Consider the following 17,939-nt stretch of genomic DNA (forward strand, 5'->3'; position numbering starts at 1 on the left):
AAGAATTCCGTTTTGTACTGGCACAGAACGAGTCAAAGGCGATGAGCGAGTGGTCACTTTAGGTTAGTTTCAGCCAGGCTCGGATTCGAATAGTACACTTGTATGTTAGTACCTGTAGTACCACAACCTGTGAAACAGTCGCTGTAGGTATAATTGATAATCTCCAAGATGTAATACCAGGCACCCTCGGCCAAATCTCAATAAAACTTGGAGTATATTCGGATTGACAACAAATGCGATATGGGGCCAAGTGACACGTTCGGAAACGATATAACCCGGGGACGAAATTCAGCAAACTAACCACCAATCTGTTATAAACAATGCGTTGTCGAGGGAGAATAATTCTGGAAGTATATAGGGAACGAGCTCAGTTGGTGGATGTGGTGGTGACCAGAATTCGCGTGGCTGATCATGGTATGGGCTATACGCGTACCTGTTGTCATATCACCCACATTGCTTGGATATATATATCGCTGATCTTTATTAAGCCCAACTACCTTGTCCCATATCGTGCCTATTTTTTCTAATGGAAACTCATCTGGGAATGTAGTCAACCCTACTCGGCACAACATCCCATCTTTCGTTGCTGAGTCCCATACGGACATCAATATAATTTGCGTATCCAAAAGTCTCAAGTCAGAGTTTTATTTGAAATACCAAGGGCTCTATAGCTAGTTCATATCAAAGGCGCTCATAGTTGAGTGTGACCGACCAATTACCCTTTTCAGGTGTTCATGATACCAAATATAGGAATATGTGCGTTATGCTGCTCGACTTGGAGGAGTGTACCGGTTTATCTGCGCCTATTTCAAGAATTCTGGATACACTGGCATGTCATCGAATGTAATATAGGTACATTCAAATCATATCTTTTGAGAATCTAATAGTACTCAGGACTGTACCGTTCAATGTCGATCACCTATGGTACAGCATTAAAGTGTCTGGGACTGTATTCTACATCGCCACCGCACTCAATGACGACGCCACACGTAAGACAATGACGTACCGAATATCTGTAGCCAACATCGATCGCCATGCATATGAACAAGAAGAAAAAAAACGAAATCACGACTTGGCAAGCTGTTGCTCTTGGGACTCAAGAAGGGAGGGGTACGTAACCCACAACCACCCTCCAGCCCCAGAACAACCCCCATTACTAATAACAACGTTTCAGGCGGCAGCAAAGCGAGCGCGTATGAAGGCTGAAAAAAGTCCGGCTGGGGGGGAAGCACTTGATATATTACATTGATTTCGCAAGGCGATGTGGGAATTATACCCAGGTGCTTGATTCATTTCGGTTATACCCCCCTCTCCCACCTCATTCTTTACGCCCTTGGCTGAAGATCTTTCATACGTACATGTCAAAGCAGATGACTGTAAGAGGAGCGCTGGGGGCCCAGGCTTTGAGCTTAATATTCTGAATCGGGAGCGCCGAGCCTCGGGACTTGCTGCGGGCGGCCCTCCACTACCATCCGATTACAAAACCAGGGCTCCACATACACACTTTGGGAGATTTCGGACACGAGACCAACAATAGTTGTCAGGAGCGCTGGCGATCGAGCTCGAGCGACAGTTGGCCTGCTTCGTCTTCCTGTTCTTCTTCAGGTTCGGGGTTCCTCTTGGCGTCCTCGAGGTTTTTAGAACTTTATTTCCTCGGCTTGTGAGCGTAGACCGTTGTATGTAGTGTATATGCTGTAGTTGTGAGTACCGGGCCAAGTGCCTTTTTTGGTCTTGGGCAGGGGGGGGGGTCGAAGCTAAATGATTGTAGGTTGGGATTTATGCCCTAAAGATTGTGCCTGGTATTACTACCAGAGTACACTTCTCCGGGGGTGCAGCCATACTTTATCATACCGAGCGCATAGGGCTCTCATTCCTCACAAAGTTCACCCCATACCATCGTTTCGTCGACATCAGCCCTGGCCTCTAACCAAGCTTGGCCATCAGAGGAGAGGGATCGCATGCATCACGAGGTTTTAAGCTTGCTGAAATGTGTTAGAGTTCCCATATTTACCCGGTTTGGGAGTTGACTTGGCCCACTGGTTTGTAATTGGCCGGCAGCCGATCTCTAGGACCCCGCGAGCCGTTGCAATTGTTCGTCATGGGTCCTAATTTGTCGGTGCTGGAAAGGTCTAGCCGCGGTTAGGATGATCGAATGTTCTGTTACGAAGCCAAGCTCGAGTACGAGGCGGTGAGGAGCAGGGGTGCGGGACTGCGGCCAAGCGCAATGCGGAGGTGGGGGTGGGGGTGGAGGTTCAGGTTGAAGGAGGAGGGGACAGAGCGTGTAAGCAACACGGTCCAATTTACTGTATAGTAACGCACTGCCGTACGATGTACGTGAGCGCATTTAGTTGCATGGATTGTAATCGATTAGCAATGGGGTATCGTAAGAGGGAAGTGTTGTTGCCTGAGCGACGGATGTGGGCGCTTAGGGTAGCTCTTTCCCCGTTCGTTTCGCTGCGATTGCTCTCTCGGAGACAAGCAGCTGGCCTCACACTCCCTTGCTCTTTTTTTTCTATTTCTCTCCGACTCGCTTTGGTTGTGTGCGCCTCTGGTGCGGTGCAGTGTGACGCAAATTGCCGACGACTCTTGAGGAGTTTGGGCTTGGCTTTCCACGGCATTGCCTCACTCGGATTTTCGAAGGGCCATATTATACATATATACATCGCGGGGTGATCGGACTCGTTTGTTCTCTCTTTCTCTCTCTCTACTATCATGTGGTACGGGATACAGTCACTATACGTCCTGTTGGTGTTGGCGGGTGCGGTATCTGGTAAGTGTTGCGGCTAGGCGGAAATGAAGAGGAAGCTGAGAGTGAGACAGGATCGAGTGCACCTCCTCGACCGCTGAAACGACTTGCGCATCCCTCGACACTTGCTCTTGAGATTCTTCCGCGCACACCAGTCGCCCACGGAACACTCTTCACTCGCTCGCTCGAATCCCCTACATTGCGACATACAGACTCATTGCGATTGACGCTCGCCGCCTTTGGCCGCAAACACCGCCTCCATCTCCGACCCAATCACCATCTGATCCACCCTGCTGCCCGAGTCAACTACTATGCATCTGATGGCTCTATCTCTCGCACCGAGCCACTACTGAGGTCTTCTGTGTTGGTCTATGAGGGAGAGGTCATCGACGAAGCGTACTCGGCACATCGACTTCGGGAAGACGCTGCCGGCGGAGTGTCACGGCCATGGGATGAGCCCCCGGTGGGTGAACTGGGATGGGCTAGGATCATGGTCCACTCGCAGGGAAACCCCGAACAGGGCATTGCTCCCGTCTACGAAGGCGCTTTCTCCGTCCTCGGCGAGACATACCACATCCTCACCCGCGACAACTACATCCGCACCCGCGGGCCCCTCGACTTGCACCCCGACCGCCTCGCTGCCGTAAACGAGCTCGACGGAGGCTTGGTCATCTTTCGAGACTCCGATGTCGAACGGCCCCCCCTTACGGAATCTTCAACGTGTTCCCATGACGGGCTTGGCTTCAACACCGAGGACGATCATCCCGTTCTCCAGACGGGCAAGCAGCTCCCTCCCTCCCTCGACCACACTTCCCCATGGTATGATCCCTTTGGCTTCCTCGAGCCTGTCCCAAAGATGGGTATGCTCTCCAAGCGAGACGACGTCGCGGGGTCCAATTCCACGTCAAAGTAGGCTCTTGTCCTTTGTTCTAGACTCAGGCACCGTTCATTGACTCATTCAATTAGTTTTGTCGACCAGATCGGCAATACTGCTGGGTGCTCCAAGACCCAAAAGCTCGTCTACATGGGTGTCGCTGCCGATTGCGAATATACAACCCAGGCCGGAGGTTCTCAAGCTGCTACCACTCGCATCCTGAACAATTGGAATACTGCCAGTTCCCTCTACAAGGTTTGTCTCGTCACCATGTGTCTCCCCCGATGATACTAATTCGGGATATCAATAAACAGACTACATTTAATATGTCGCTCGGCATAGTCGAACTCGCCATCCAAGATTCCACCTGCCCGACCGGCTCGGCCAACCCAGCATGGAACGTCCAATGCACGAGCAGCGTAACCCTCAACGACCGCCTGTCTCTCTTCTCAGCCTGGCGTGGTGAGCGCGGCGGCGCTTCCGGTTCCGGCGCAGGCAACTCGGCCGGGCTGTGGCATCTCATGTCCGGCTGCCCGACCGGTACCGAAGTCGGCGTCGCGTGGTTGGGCCAGGTGTGCAATACGCGGTCGAGCGGTAGCCAGGGGAACGTCGTGAGTGGGACGGCTGTGAGTACTGCCGGGCGCACCGAGTGGCAGGTTGTTGCGCATGAGATTGGGCATAATTTTGGTGCGATTCATGATGTGAGTTGGGGTTTTTTTTTGGCGGGGCATTGGCTAATGTGAGGGGTGGGTGGATAGTGTACTACTGGATGCACCGGGACTTCTGCTTGTTGTCCTCGTTCGAGCACTACATGCGACTCGGGCTCGCAGTTTATCATGAGCCCCGTGTCAAGTTCGGGAGAGGTAGCATTCAGCCCCTGTTCCATTGGAAACATTTGTGAGTCTTCAATGTCTGCAATCACAAAGCGTCCGACGCTAGACGCATATTCGCAGGCTCGGTTCTCGCTGGTTCGGTCGACTCGTCGTGTCTCCAAGAGGCGGACACAGCTGCCCAGACCATCTCTCTCCAGATGTGCGGAAACGGAATCGTCGAAGCAGGCGAAGGTCAGTCTCTCATTCCACACACGCACTACATTTCTCCTAAACACACCACTATCCACCGCACACAGACTGTGACCCAGGCGTAGGCACAAACTCGACCTGCTGCGACAGCACGACCTGCAAATTCCGGCCCAGCGCCGTGTGCGACCCCAGCTCGAGCTCGTGCTGCACCGACTCTTGCCAATTCGCGCCCTCGACCCAGGTGTGCCGCCCGTCCCGGGACGCGACGTGCGACAAGGCCGAGATGTGCTCGGGCTCGTCGGCGAGCTGTCCGTCGGACCAGGTCACCGAGAACGGAACTTCGTGCGGGAGCGGGAGTTTGGCGTGTGCGAATGGGATATGCACGTCTCCTGACTGTGAGTTGTTTTCTGACCTTTGATTTTGTGTGTGTGTGAGGAGACTGATGGTTGTGTAGTGCAATGTCAGACTGCGGGCGTGTCGTTGAACTTGACTCGGGCGTGTCCTTCTAGGAACGATAGGAGTTGCCAAGTCTCGTGTCAGGATCCGCGAGCATTTAACCAGTGTGTGGTCCTCCAGACCAACTTGGTCGATGGGTCTCCATGCGGTACGTCCCCCCTCCCCATTCACATTCATCAAATCTAAATAATTCATTTGGATCGGGTGCAGGATACGGCGGAACATGCAACAACGGAAGCTGCCAATCCGGCTCGGCGCTCGACACGGCCAAAGCATGGTACACGTCCAACCTCCAAATCTCGATCCCCGTCACTGTCGTCGTCGGCATCATCGTCTTGCTCATTCTCTGGGGATGCTTGCGGTGCGTGGCAAGTTGCTGTGGGTGCCGGAGGGACAAGACCAAGCAGCGGATAAGCAGCTGGGTCCCTCCTGCGACTGGGAATCCCGCTGGGTGGAATTCGGGTGCTGGGTGGAACAGAGGGGCTGCTGGGTAGGTTTCCTTTAATGTGTTTATACAAGTTCGATTGTACTGATTGGGGGTTTTTTTTTTGCGATTATTGTAGCGGCCCACAAGCACCACCTTCAACGCACCAGCCGAATCAACGGCCGAGTTCAGGAGACGGCCACGCACGGTTGACCAGGGCCCGATCAAACTGGGTCGACGATCAGATGTACAATGGTCCAAACTATCGTAGCTAAGAAGAAGAATATGAGCTGTATAAATGTTATCCATCTCTCGGACTCGCATGCTATGGAAAAATCTTTATTGAACACTTTTTTTTTCTTTGTTCTGCGCACAATCGTTTGTTTATGTGTCTTCACATGCAATTCGTTACTCGTTTCCATCCGCCCTTCCTGCCTCACGCCGTTACCCACACTTTTTTTCCCCTTTCCTTTTTGGATTTTATGTGTATAAGTAGATTGCGCCCGATAATGGGAACTGCGAGCATGGTTACAGTAATTCAATTATTGTCTTACAGTATATTACAGCGGATTGGAGGGACCTGCTCATTTGTCGCCCTTGACGATGACGCTCTCGGGACGCATTGCGTATCCTGTCCAAGACTGGAACGGATACCAAATTAATTAATTAAAAAAATCCGTTCTTTCAATAATAATAAAACCACAAGGGGAACTTGTCTCACCTCGTCATAGATGGCGACAGGCGTATCCAGCAATTGACCAGCCAACCAAATCGTACCCGCGGTCATACCCGAACCACAACTCTGCGGCAAAACCAACCACTCGAATTCAATCCCGATATAGTACCCCACAAAGTGTATACTCACCGCAACAATCGATCGACCGCGGCCGTTGTCCCCGACCGCCTTGTCGAATACTGCTTTCAGCTGATCGCGCGGCAAGACGGTCGTATAGCCCTTTCCTGATTCGTGTTTTTCGAGCAGGGTGCTAAATGGGAGCGAGTGCGCATGCGGTATATGGCCTGACGATAGACCTGGGCGTGGTTCGGGCTGTTCGCCCGTGAATCTTGCATCACAAAAACGATTGAATGAATGGATGGATTCAAAGGGGGGAGAGGACGATGACATACCTTCCATAAGGCCGTGCATCCAAAACGAGTTCCGCAGCGGGTGCAGAGGAAGGATCGAGCTTGGCGTTGGCCACGATTTGCTCGTATGCTGTGTACCGAGCGCCCCCGAGATTTCACACACTGAAATGAAAAAAGGCAGGAGAGGAAAGAAAACGTACATCGGACCGCGGATTCGTTCAGCTTGGGTATGGTATACTTCGTAGACTGGACCTTGGCGCTCGGTTCGGCCGTTTCGATAGGCAGACCTTCGGCTTCCCAGCGAGGCAGCCCACCATCCAGGATGCCTGCTTTTTCGTGGCCGAAGCTCTGTACGTGCAAACAGGGTGACGATCAGGTTCTTGGCCGCGGAATTGGGGGTGATATGACGGACCTTGAACATGTACAGTGCGCGTGGAGAGGAGAATACGCCGTGGGTGTCGTAACTGCATCACATCGCATTCATCGATACATGCATGTTTTGGGGCGTTTAGTTTGCACTTGGACTTACAGAATTACTTGTGAGCTGGGTTCGATACCCATTTCCTCTGCGTCATAAGTGTTGAATTGCGAGATCATTGGAAGATTTTGGCTGCTCACCGCAAGCTTTGGCGAATACTTCGCCACTGGGCATCATATGCTTTAGTCCGAGCGGGTGCTGTGAGGCGACGGTGTCTAGATCGAGGAACCTTGCCCCGGGGATCCTACGTTGCTTCCATTCCTCATATGCAGACCGTGGAGTACCTGGCATAAACCACGTCGAGTCGACAAAGATCGCACCAGATGCTGCATGAGCGTCTTTGGGAGCGAAAAGTAATTGCTGTTGCATCTTTTGGCTTGTATGTATGCTACGAGCTGTGTTAAGAATAGCGAATGCGGAGAACTTGGGCCTTTGAGCTTGGTGCCTAAAGCTGTGGAAAAGCAATGGTCCGAGTCGATTCATTTTATCTAGGAAGAGTCAAGTTGGTCCTTGTTGACATGTCCGTTGGCGCTGAGATTAGTGAGCCGATCGGATACTTATAAGCAAGGGTCGTTTCAGTAATGAGCCGCTGGTACTCATGTAAATGTGACCATTCTATGGTCCAGATTACTCTTCTGGAGATATGGTGGCATAGGATGCTAAGAGGTTACCCAATAAACGCCGGTGTTATCTGTATGGCAATCTCTACCCATAATGTTTTGCCAACAAGTCGGTATAAGCATTCTAGCATTAGTGTATAATTTGGTCGAACCGTCCTATGATGACATCGTGATTTATACAAGATGGTGTATTGCATCGCCGCCTCACACAACCCATGGGACCTAAAAGATATTAGCATGTAAGCATGGAATACCCCTCGAGTACCTACCTCGAACAGCACGTAGTCAAAGATCTCCTGCTCCATGAGTGTCTGATACTCTCCAACATAGTCTTCATCCGCATTGCCCGATTTCTTGTCGCGGCTTCTCGATTTGGAACCAAGGTAGGCAAAATGGCTTGCAAGTACGTCCAGTGTACGCTTAGTAGTCTTTGGTTCTGGCTGCGATGACGATGAGAATACGAATGGGTCTTGGTTTATACATATTCACCTTGACAATAATCCCGGTGTAGCTTGCAGGTAATCCGTATCTCAACACGCTCTCTACAAACAAGCGAACGACCTTGATATGGACCAAGACTTGGAACGCCTCGGAGAAATTGGTCCGGGCGAGTCGTAGCAATTCAGTCTAACACAATTCCACGACTTGAGCTAGTTGGCCGTATAACCAGGATCGTTACATACCCAGAGCTCTTTCTCTGAAAGATCAGCCATCTGAAGTTCCTCGCGCTGTTTCTCTATTTCCTCCTCGTTGAAATCAAACTCGCGGATAATGAATCTAGTAAAGGTAAGTAAGACATCAGGTGAACAAACCATTGAACGCACTTGTTCTCCCGACATTTATTCGAAAATTCTTGCCTGACCTTGGTAAAGATTACGACCGAAAACAAGGAATACTCATCGTCCGCTTGAATCAATCTAAATAATTCGGAAGCAAGTCAGACAGAGACCATCAAATGATGTCATCACGCACTTTGAGGATCTAGGAACTACCATCCCAGCCAAGCGTTCATATGTAGAATTCCACTGCTTTACCAAATTCCTATCATGAATTCGTAAGCAACGAGGGGACAACCGAATTAATTCTACTCACTACTTACTTTGGTACGGCAACAAACACGGTCTCCATGTACTCTGATTCGGGAATGACATGCTCACGCTTTACAACATCAATGAGAGACCTCACTGAGAGGTTCCCGCTGTGCGAATTACAATAAGTTGTGGGTCCCAGCCATCCGGATGAGTACCTACGTCTTCTTGCGTTGCATTTGAGTCAGTGCACCTTTCGCAAGATTGTAGCTACTGAGTTTGGTTTTCATTACATTGTCTATAGATGTGCTTTCCTGATCACTGCAACATTACGCGCTACCCTTTAAATATCTCAGCCTCACTTACCTTGACCAATGCATCAACAGTGTCGCGTAGGCTCCTTTCAGTGTTATACTTTCCAGAGTTCCATTTCCAGTTCTTGAGTAAATAATCATCACAAGTCTTCTCTTCGACTAGCGTGTGTTGCGCGAGCCGTGAAGGGTCATTGTTTAGAAGATTGCGGAGAGTGTCGACAATCTTGCCAACCGTCGAAGTAGCATTAGAATCATGTTTAGGAAGTTCTTCAGAAAGAGTGATCAATAAGTCTAATGTCCCTGTCTAAAATCAAAGTTGTCTTTAGTCGATGTTCATTAATCATACCAGGCCTACTCACCTTCAACTCTGGGACCTTGAACTCGCCCAGATTGCTTCGCGAGAGTGCCTTTTGAGTTTCGAGCTTTCCAGAAAGCTCCTGATACAAACCCTCGGCGTCACCGTCGTTAGGAACCGCAATGAGCCACGAACTTTGGTCAGATGGCATGATGGCTCAGCGAAAGCGCGTTCCACATTGGGACCCTGCAACTCCTATTCCCAAGCGCTGACATCACGTGGTATATTAACATTGTCCTCCGTACAGTTTACCCACCTCTCACACCCATATAACTCTTCGCAATGTCTATGTTTGGAATTGGAGGCGGAAATAGGGCTGGCTCGCCCTCGGGCTCGATTAATCCCGCCCAGATTGAAATGGCAACCGCAGAACTTGACATGATCACAGATGTTTTCAACCGACTTGTATCGTGAGTGGGTAGCCTATCGTTGAACGAGGATCTGTCTGACGGTCTAGATGTGTTGGATGTATAGATCATGTCACTCCAAATGCATTAGTACCCGTTATACCGAACCTGATCTGAACAAGGGGGAGAGCGTGTGCATCGACCGTTGTGTTGCCAAATTCTTCGAAGTAAATCGCAAGGTTGGGGAGAAGCTACAAAATATGGGGCAAAGTGCTGCAGGAGCAGGATCAGGATCTTCATTCGGGTTCTGAATAAATGCGCAAAGGATAGGCACATGAAACCCAAAAACAGTACGAATTATTCGTGTAGCATATGTATTAATTACATTACGCCACCCATTCAGTGGCTTCGCATATCCCATTAACACCGAACCCATCTACCATAGCATTATCAAAAATAATCGGTATGTCACTGTTGACTAAATCCTTCCTATGAGCGCATCCCACTGGCCAAGGCCCTGTAACGTAACGGGCGTCAACAAAATTTGAAGCAAGGCTGTGTGCAGGGTATAAACACGCAAAGTCAGACCACACTGCACCAGCCACGACAGTTCCTCTTTCTCTGAGTACCCTTCCGTCGTTCTAGTACATTATGGGAAACGTGAGTTACATAGAATAATATTCTCCAGTCATCTCATCAATCAGTTCGTGCCTATAGGGTGCCAAGGCTCAACAAAAGCAGCAACGTAACGCAAAGAAAGCCGCGGATGCTGGTCCAAAGAGGCGAGTGAATAGTTCGTGCGGCGAAGCAATACCCAGGCTGAATGCCTTGAATGTTTCTCAGTCAGTTGAAAACTAACGAGGCGGCAAAAAGTATCATTTGCCAGACATGCAGACAGAGTTTTGTGAGTCTCAAAGTAATTTCCAAACTCGTCTTGATTCTGATGGTATATTTCCAGCTGACCACGACACGCCTGCCTGCGTAAGTGTATACATTGCACGGTTGTACCCTATTACACTGACCCGTGACGAATAACAGATTGACACAGCACGTTGAGAATAAGCACAGTGGTAAAACAATGGCAGACTGCTTCCCTAACTACAAGGAGTAGATCCTTCATATTCCCCTCATTTTCGCAGTCCGGGCGTTGGTCATGTAGAATGTCTACGAATTGATATTTGCTATCGTTAATTATAATACAATATCCACGATCAAACAGGGGCGAGCGAAGGCTATCAGCTTCTAGCCTTTTCCAGTATATTTTTGAGCCTCCCATTCCCTCCATAACGCCCCAAACACTTCCCTTCCAACTGTGTCCAACATAGTTACCATGATCATATCCCGAGCCGGGATTCCACACATAACACACAGGGCAAAAAGTCCAGGTTTCAATGCATTTCGTACGGCTGTGCTCATGTCAGCTGCCGATTCCGAATATGCTACTAGCAAATAAGGCGCATGACGTGCAAAGGGGCGAGCAAGTGATTCGGCCTTGGTCGCCTGTTCAGGCTTGTTGCTTCCAGACAGGCGAACAACGGTCTTGGTAGAGAGCCCGACAAGTAGACGAGCGAGCTCAGTTGCTTTCTCAGATAGAGTCGCTTGAGATTCAGCGCTACGCTGCGGCGCATCGAGTGCATGTGACGTGCGAAGTCGCAGGATGCGAATAAGTCGTGCGAGTAAAGCTTCGAGTTGTGCTAGAGTGGGGGTCAGGAGGTCACGCCGGAAACGCACAAGGGAATTCAGGGAAGCTACGATGGCCGAGTATGTTCTTAGGAAGATTTCCTCCGTCGAGGTAGTGGCGCGATCGAGTAGAATCCAGATGGCGGCCATGTCGGAGGCAGTGAGTGCATTGGCCTATAAAAAAGACGGGAATTAGTTCTATTAGTCAGATGTAGTGGAAATCATGAGTTACCCTGTCGGTACATATTTCTGCAACAAATTTTGCGGATGCTTCCTGAAACACCACCAGTAGCGGTAGTCGAGCAAGAGCATGGAGAGCAGCAGTCGTACTTTTCCGGCGGGCCTTTGATGTTCCTGTCCAACATTATTTCCATGTGAGCATGCTGAAGCGATCAATTGATGCTGACTGACCCTCTGGAGCAAAGCGTATAGCCAAGCTCGCCATTCGGATGGTCGCAACCCGGTATGAAAGGTTGGTTTCCGGCTCTGACAATAACGTCACAACCTCGTTGGTGAGGTTCCCATGTTGCTCTGCGCTAATTCGTCGGCAAGCATCTCCGAACGAATCTTCAACACCCAGGGATGTATCTATGCACGCGAGATGAAGTCATTGACGGAGCCATCCCTCAGTTATCACATACCAATATCACGGCTCTGTGCGTTTAGCGTAAAAGCCGCGATGAGCAAACAAACATCTTCACCGGCATGCTGAATTTCTTGTGTGAGGAGTTGCAAAAGCGTCTGGCTCGCAATCGAGTTTTGTGCGAGCAACGCCCGTAAAAAGCGACGAGCCCGGCGAGAAGTTCGTGTTCCATCTGCAATGCATATGAGCGCTTGTCGATAACTACTAAATGCGTGGATCGGCGGACCTAACTGGAGCCACTGCTCGTATAAATGAAGCGATCTAGCGACTTCAATTAGTAGATCAGAAACCGCCTGCTGAGTTTCCTCGACCCGGTTGTAGATTTGCTGTAAAATTTTCACCATACATGCACGGATCTCATCGGGAAGTCTGCAAACAGCCGTGGGACAACAGTAAGCCAAGGAGATAGAGTCAAGGTGGGAATAGGAGGCTGCGAAATGGAGAAGGCTTACGTAGATTTCGTATCCCAGGTCTCAAGGATTGTATTGAGTAATGATAGAGTTGCCCGGATGGATATCACAGTACTAGGATCGTCCCAATACGGCAAGTCGAATAACTGGAATTTTCAACAGCCCGAAGAATAGCAACAATATCATCTGGGGTGCCGGTGTCTTTTGCGAGCCGAGAATATACCCTGACACAAGACTCAGTAGAGGTCCAGATCTGTATACCCACAAATCCATACCTGAAAGACATTGTCAAGATGAGCAGAACGTCATCGGCATCCTGAGGGCTACTCGGGGGTTCTTTGATGGTTTGGAATTGGGGGTCGAGGAGGTACCGGATGTATTCCTCTGGCAGGGCCTATGAAGAATACACCAATTGGTCAATGCCGCATCCAAAGGATCGCATGGACTTACGACAGCACTACCCGAGCTCAGCTGGCGCAAGACGACTTGCACAGCAGCCCGGTCTATCAACCGAGTCGCAAGAACGTCAGCACATGGGCCCCGGGAAAGTAGTGCTACCTTGACTGATCGGTCAAGATAGTCTGGCGGAGCGAGAGCGGCAATGTAATACATTGAAATAGCGACATCGTGGGAGCCCGCTTGTTTGGATACCTTGCCCTTGCGTATTGCCTTGAGAGCTTTATGCAGGTCGGCTTCGTCAAGCGAGCTAGTGTCTTGTAATATTTTCTCATTGAGAGCCCCTATTGAAATTCCGGTGGGTTGATGACTATCTGCAAACCGGCTGGCACTCACTTCGTATATTGGCCATTTCCCAAAACTGAGCCAGGGTGACAGTCTTGTCAAACAATCCGGCCGAAGTGACGCTACTGCCACCATGCGCCGTTCGATTCATGGCGACGAACAAATTTAGTATAATCTTTAGTTGCTCCACCGACAGGTTGGATCTAATAAAAGTGCCAGTTCAGTAAACCTACCGACTTTGGCACGCCGCAGCACCACTTACTCAATAATGTGAAGTTGCCTATCAAGCAACAATACCCACAATGGAAACCATAGATGGTTTTCCGTATGGGCTAACGAGCCATTCCAAGACAAATCTTGCTGACTGTCGGCATCACGTTGAACCCGAGCGAGCGCGGCATCCCAAACCCTGCATATATGCTCTTTCGGACGCTGGCTTTGGGTCAAAACACGAACCTAAAAAAAGATAAGCTCAGAACACCAATCCAAAACGGGTACCTGGATGTCTCACAATTTCAGTGACCAGCTCTCCCGAAATAGAATCATTTTCAATCATGTTTAGCATTAGAGCCTCTTCAGCCATGACATCATGCTCGGGTATATGTCTCGACTGGACCGGAGACCTGCTCTGATGCAAGGCATACCGGATACGCAGAGCCGCAGCGAGCACAACTTGGTTCTCCCATGAAAGTTGCTCCATATCCACAAGCGCCCTAACGGTCTCTGACAAGACACCAGCATCAAACTCGTCCACACATATCCTCAACTGCTCGAATACATCAGCCTTGAGCGTTTTCACAGGTAAACTCGACAACACATCCACAATGAGACGTGATGCAAGTGCAACATGGACCGCACGGGATTCATGCTCCCCAGGTCCCACTCCCGAGGTCGTGCGTCTTTTTTTCCGTGGAGGTTCGGTGGCTCGTTCGATAACAACAGATCGCAAGTCGCTGGCCAAATCGGACAGAGCTCGCTGGGTGCAGGAGAGAATTTGACCGGGCGTGACGAACGCTGAGATTGATCGGCGTAATCTCGCAGTGAAAGTGGGCTCAAACACGGGACCCACACACGTCGCCCGGTAAAACTCACGAGATCCAGCGCTGGCCAACTGGGGCAAGAAATTGGGCAGGGTACGTGCTTTAGAGTGATAATCCAACAAGAGCTGGAATACCGCTCCGGCTCCGGCCAGAACCGCCCGAGGGGCCTGAAATTAGTTGCTCAGTTCGTGAGGAAGTCCGGATGATTTCATTCCAACGTACATCGCACAATCCGGAAAGAAGCCTCTCGGTAAACGGTTCGACCACGTCGAAGTTTAGTCGCAAGATGCATGCCAGAGTGGAACAAACATGTACTCCGATATGAACTTGTTCCTCTTATTACCAAAAAGAGATACCGAAACTCCGTATCAGTTCCAACCCACAACTAAGAAAAATAGCTTCGGGCGTACCGGACCATTCGTTATTCAATTCATGCGCAGCTGATTCCACGAGCGCGCCCAGGTCAGTCGCCCACTCGTCATCGACGACCTGTAACTCCTCGGCGCTCTGAACTAGCTGGGCAACCACGCTCCACTCTCTCTCGGCGACCGAACGAACAAAAATATCTCTCGCAGCCGCACGAATCCGTTTCGCAAGACCCCCAGTAGAGTTATTTTGGTCCAGGAATACAGAAAGTTTATGCGCACGTAGTGCAGATACATAAGTGACAAATATCCGGGGTGAAGAAGCAATTGCTAACAAAACAGGGTGGGTATCCGAATGCTGGAATATCGTACGTGTGTGTTCGGGCGTGAAGATGATGGAGGATCCAATCTCAAAGAGGCGGTGACGAAACTTGGATATGGACGAGTTCTCAGAGTGGCGAGCTGTTTGTCGCATCCAAGAATCTAGATGCTGATCCACCAATATGGAAGCGATCTGTAAAACGAACCCGATTCAATCAGGCCTAGTTGACGGGAATTAGCTCTGTCATATGCGCACCTTTTTCTTGTTGGAATAGTTAGCAAAGCTTGATTCAAACGCCGATACGACTATATCGCTCAATTCAAGTATAGCCAACAAAAGGTTCTCGTTGTTGTGCCCTGCTTCGAACAAGCCAAGGATTTCCCATAAGCATCCGGCAACAATATCACAGCTAGCTTTCAATCCCGCGGGCGGCATAAGTACACGTGCCACGGATGTAACATCCCCCAAGCCGCCAAAGTCCAAGTCAGGCACAGTCCCAAGGGCGCGCAATAGATGAGTGAATACGGGCAATACAGCTACCCTATTGATGACTCCATTTAGCCAAGTCGGTAGTTTGTTTAGGTTTGAGTTGGGACAAGTGCGAGCGAAAACATCAGCGAGTAGCTTCCAAGCTTTTTTGTCCAAAACCCCGCTATCAGCCGGCCCGTGTTCAGTTCCGTCTTTTGTGCCTTGCAGCTCAATTGGAGAACTCTATACATACCTTTCTCTTCCCTGTATGTTCCCACTCGACAATAGATACTGCAAGACCCACTCGACAATGACCTCCGCCTTGCTCGGGATAAACAGTGTTTCGAGCTCCCACGCTTGTCGTACCAGATCAAGCTTTCTTATACCTCCAGGGCGTGGCGGGTCCTTGGGTGCCTTGAGAGCTCGAATGAATTCTTGCGACGACGAGAGTTCGTCGGTCTGCATTGGAGAAGAGGGTCGTTGGTGGAGAAATTAACAGCTGGTCACGTGAGATGTCCATGAATAATTCATTTCCAATTGAGGTTGCTCTTTCGGGCTTGAATGTGCTTATTAGAATTTACGCAGGAAATAACAATGTTCTAGTGAAATTAGACAGCCTCGTAAGCTAATTCCGAGTGAGAGGCGGGCTGGCGCCACTTGCTGGGTGGATACCATTGACCAGTTTGAGACGGTTCCCGTACCTGGAGGCGGGCCCAGACGAGAGCAGAGACTCTGTCGAGGTGGGATGCGATAGAAGAGCATACTTCGTACTTCGCGGGGATACATACCAGACTAGTCCATTTTCGCAGGAGACTAGGGGGCTGAGCTGTATCAGACCACGCTGGGCCTCGAGCGAGACCACACGACGCAGCCGTGTTCTCAGAGCCATAGCCCGCTGTAGCCCGTGAGAACTTGGCCAGCGACATACTCAAAGATCGGCGGGGAGCCCGACCCTATTTACATCTGGGTGACACGATCGTGGCGCGCTCTGGGTACAATATACCAGAAGTAGACGAATCAGCTCACCGGAGATAGGAGGCTAGTTCTTCCCCTCCACCCCCCATGCTTCATCATCTACCGAACCATGTGCACCAAATAACATACAGCATAAATTAACTCTTTCCCGATGACGATTGCGCGCATGGTGCTCGGATTTTCTAGAATGAAGGAATCAAAAACGGAGAGAGAGCTGGGTTAGATCGCCCGGAGAAGGCAACTTGAAAGGAAATGGCGGCATAACGTGCTTTGATCACACCCGCGGTGGAGTTGCTGATTGGCTATTAGGGGTGAGAGCTAAATGGAGTGATAGGCAAGGCACGGAATAAGACACATGTCAGCATTACGCTCCGGCAAGCCAGGCACCAGGTTTGGGGGGGGGCCCTTTGGTGACGGAACAAACCGAGCGACTGTATCGTAGAAACCATTGTCGATGCTAGGCACACAAAGACGGGCATGCTGTAGCTTGAGGAGCGTGGCGACAATGGGTGAGTGTATGCGACGAAACATGATAAGCGCTGGGTGTATGGGCTAGTCGGCGGACATAGTCTCACGGCGGGTCTCGGGTCACGGCACGTCGTGCTCGAATTGGGACTGGGTTTGCCGCAGTTCGGCATGATGCAAGAAACACGCTGGCAGTTAGTTAACTTAGGTTTTCAATGCATTCCTGGCTGTGAGCTGCACAGATCGCTTGGCGTTGAGCAACTGGGCAAGGCACAGAACGGAGGTGCATACAATTTACAATTATGGCATCATAATCCGGGACGGTTTCGACCGCAGCAGGGATTCTAGGACAAGCCGGCAGAAAGACCCGTTTGATGGACCGGAAACTGGAACAAGGCACGCATGAGCGATTACATTCCGTCCACGCGCCTGGGTTTTCGCTAATTTGGCGAGCGCCAAGGGACGGTATCCACAGGGACCATATGTACGGATTTTCCGAACGCGATGATCCCGCTCGGTATATAACATCTCGCCCCTGGCTGAGGCCGGTTATCGACGTCTCTCCTTCCCCCCTGTGGATCTCATAGCACCGTATCTCTGCATACTCTTTTTCGAATTTGAACCCGAATCCAACCTCCACTTGACATAATTAAGTCGCCGTAACTAAACGCTTGTTCGACCGTCACCCAGCTATCTCCCCAAACCCACATCGATACCATGCGCTTCTTTGTTACTCTGCTCGCTCTCGCTCCCCTAATGGCCCTCGCTGCACCAATTGTCGCCCGAGCGGGCGACAGCATTGACGACTACCCCGGTCAGCCAGACTGGAAGAGGGACGATTCGGGCGGAGACGCTATCCGTTCCCCTACATGGAAGAGGCAGGATTCAGACAAAGACGGTGTCCGTTACCCTGGATGGAAGAGGGACGAATCGCACAAAGACGGTGTCTCCTCTCCCCCATGGAAGAGGGATGACAGCCAGGTAGATACCCCTTACATGCCCGTCTGGAAGCGCGACGGCAGCGAGGAAGATACCGCCGGCGCTCCCGATTGGTAATTTAGAGGTAAGCTCATCCACCTT

General features: G+C 50.5%; 8 protein-coding genes across 8 annotated transcripts; 4 read left to right on the forward strand and 4 right to left on the reverse strand.

The window, feature by feature from the left end:
* Positions 1 to 2,712: 2,712 nt before the first annotated feature.
* RhiXN_01044 (reprolysin family zinc metalloprotease) lies at positions 2,713 to 5,793 on the forward strand (the record flags this gene model as incomplete). Its single annotated transcript, XM_043320863.1, has 11 exons — positions 2,713 to 2,770; positions 2,821 to 3,655; positions 3,713 to 3,875; positions 3,935 to 4,321; positions 4,379 to 4,517; positions 4,574 to 4,684; positions 4,750 to 5,037; positions 5,097 to 5,246; positions 5,309 to 5,459; positions 5,517 to 5,588; positions 5,673 to 5,793. 11 exons carry the CDS (start codon positions 2,713 to 2,715, stop codon positions 5,791 to 5,793), a joined length of 2,475 nt encoding a protein of 824 aa, XP_043179875.1.
* Positions 5,794 to 6,106: 313 nt separating this feature from the next.
* RhiXN_01045 (thiosulfate sulfurtransferase) lies at positions 6,107 to 7,455 on the reverse strand (the record flags this gene model as incomplete). Its single annotated transcript, XM_043320864.1, has 8 exons — positions 6,107 to 6,163; positions 6,244 to 6,324; positions 6,388 to 6,586; positions 6,651 to 6,738; positions 6,809 to 6,956; positions 7,021 to 7,072; positions 7,138 to 7,174; positions 7,227 to 7,455. The coding sequence occupies 8 exons, from the start codon at positions 7,453 to 7,455 to the stop codon at positions 6,107 to 6,109; spliced, it is 891 nt and encodes a 296-aa protein (XP_043179876.1).
* Positions 7,456 to 7,910: 455 nt separating this feature from the next.
* On the reverse strand, positions 7,911 to 9,554 carry RhiXN_01046 (V-type H+-transporting ATPase subunit C; the record flags this gene model as incomplete). Its single annotated transcript, XM_043320865.1, has 10 exons — positions 7,911 to 7,928; positions 7,976 to 8,146; positions 8,196 to 8,333; positions 8,390 to 8,483; positions 8,531 to 8,623; positions 8,679 to 8,747; positions 8,806 to 8,904; positions 8,957 to 9,048; positions 9,101 to 9,352; positions 9,408 to 9,554. The coding sequence occupies 10 exons, from the start codon at positions 9,552 to 9,554 to the stop codon at positions 7,911 to 7,913; spliced, it is 1,173 nt and encodes a 390-aa protein (XP_043179877.1).
* A 131-nt stretch (positions 9,555 to 9,685) lies between these two features.
* RhiXN_01047 (import inner membrane translocase subunit TIM10) lies at positions 9,686 to 10,061 on the forward strand (the record flags this gene model as incomplete). Its single annotated transcript, XM_043320866.1, has 2 exons — positions 9,686 to 9,813; positions 9,878 to 10,061. The coding sequence occupies 2 exons, from the start codon at positions 9,686 to 9,688 to the stop codon at positions 10,059 to 10,061; spliced, it is 312 nt and encodes a 103-aa protein (XP_043179878.1).
* A 340-nt stretch (positions 10,062 to 10,401) lies between these two features.
* Positions 10,402 to 10,861, forward strand: RhiXN_01048 (uncharacterized protein; the record flags this gene model as incomplete). Its single annotated transcript, XM_043320867.1, has 5 exons — positions 10,402 to 10,410; positions 10,468 to 10,592; positions 10,645 to 10,654; positions 10,709 to 10,731; positions 10,789 to 10,861. 5 exons carry the CDS (start codon positions 10,402 to 10,404, stop codon positions 10,859 to 10,861), a joined length of 240 nt encoding a protein of 79 aa, XP_043179879.1.
* A 131-nt stretch (positions 10,862 to 10,992) lies between these two features.
* RhiXN_01049 (uncharacterized protein) lies at positions 10,993 to 15,884 on the reverse strand (the record flags this gene model as incomplete). Its single annotated transcript, XM_043320868.1, has 16 exons — positions 10,993 to 11,604; positions 11,663 to 11,784; positions 11,842 to 12,018; positions 12,072 to 12,245; positions 12,300 to 12,442; positions 12,526 to 12,545; positions 12,599 to 12,707; positions 12,759 to 12,877; positions 12,934 to 13,223; positions 13,276 to 13,427; positions 13,487 to 13,680; positions 13,736 to 14,431; positions 14,487 to 14,599; positions 14,675 to 15,143; positions 15,207 to 15,603; positions 15,673 to 15,884. The coding sequence occupies 16 exons, from the start codon at positions 15,882 to 15,884 to the stop codon at positions 10,993 to 10,995; spliced, it is 3,999 nt and encodes a 1,332-aa protein (XP_043179880.1).
* A 143-nt stretch (positions 15,885 to 16,027) lies between these two features.
* Positions 16,028 to 16,345, reverse strand: RhiXN_01050 (uncharacterized protein; the record flags this gene model as incomplete). The annotated part of the gene is made up of 1 exon (XM_043320869.1): positions 16,028 to 16,345. One exon carries the CDS (start codon positions 16,343 to 16,345, stop codon positions 16,028 to 16,030), a length of 318 nt encoding a protein of 105 aa, XP_043179881.1.
* A 1,231-nt stretch (positions 16,346 to 17,576) lies between these two features.
* RhiXN_01051 (uncharacterized protein) lies at positions 17,577 to 17,915 on the forward strand (the record flags this gene model as incomplete). The annotated part of the gene is made up of 1 exon (XM_043320870.1): positions 17,577 to 17,915. The coding sequence occupies one exon, from the start codon at positions 17,577 to 17,579 to the stop codon at positions 17,913 to 17,915; it is 339 nt and encodes a 112-aa protein (XP_043179882.1).
* Positions 17,916 to 17,939: the final 24 nt, after the last annotated feature.

Source organism: Rhizoctonia solani, chromosome 4 (assembly GCF_016906535.1).
Source record: "Rhizoctonia solani chromosome 4, complete sequence".
In the NCBI taxonomy this organism is placed as follows: domain Eukaryota; kingdom Fungi; phylum Basidiomycota; class Agaricomycetes; order Cantharellales; family Ceratobasidiaceae; genus Rhizoctonia; species Rhizoctonia solani.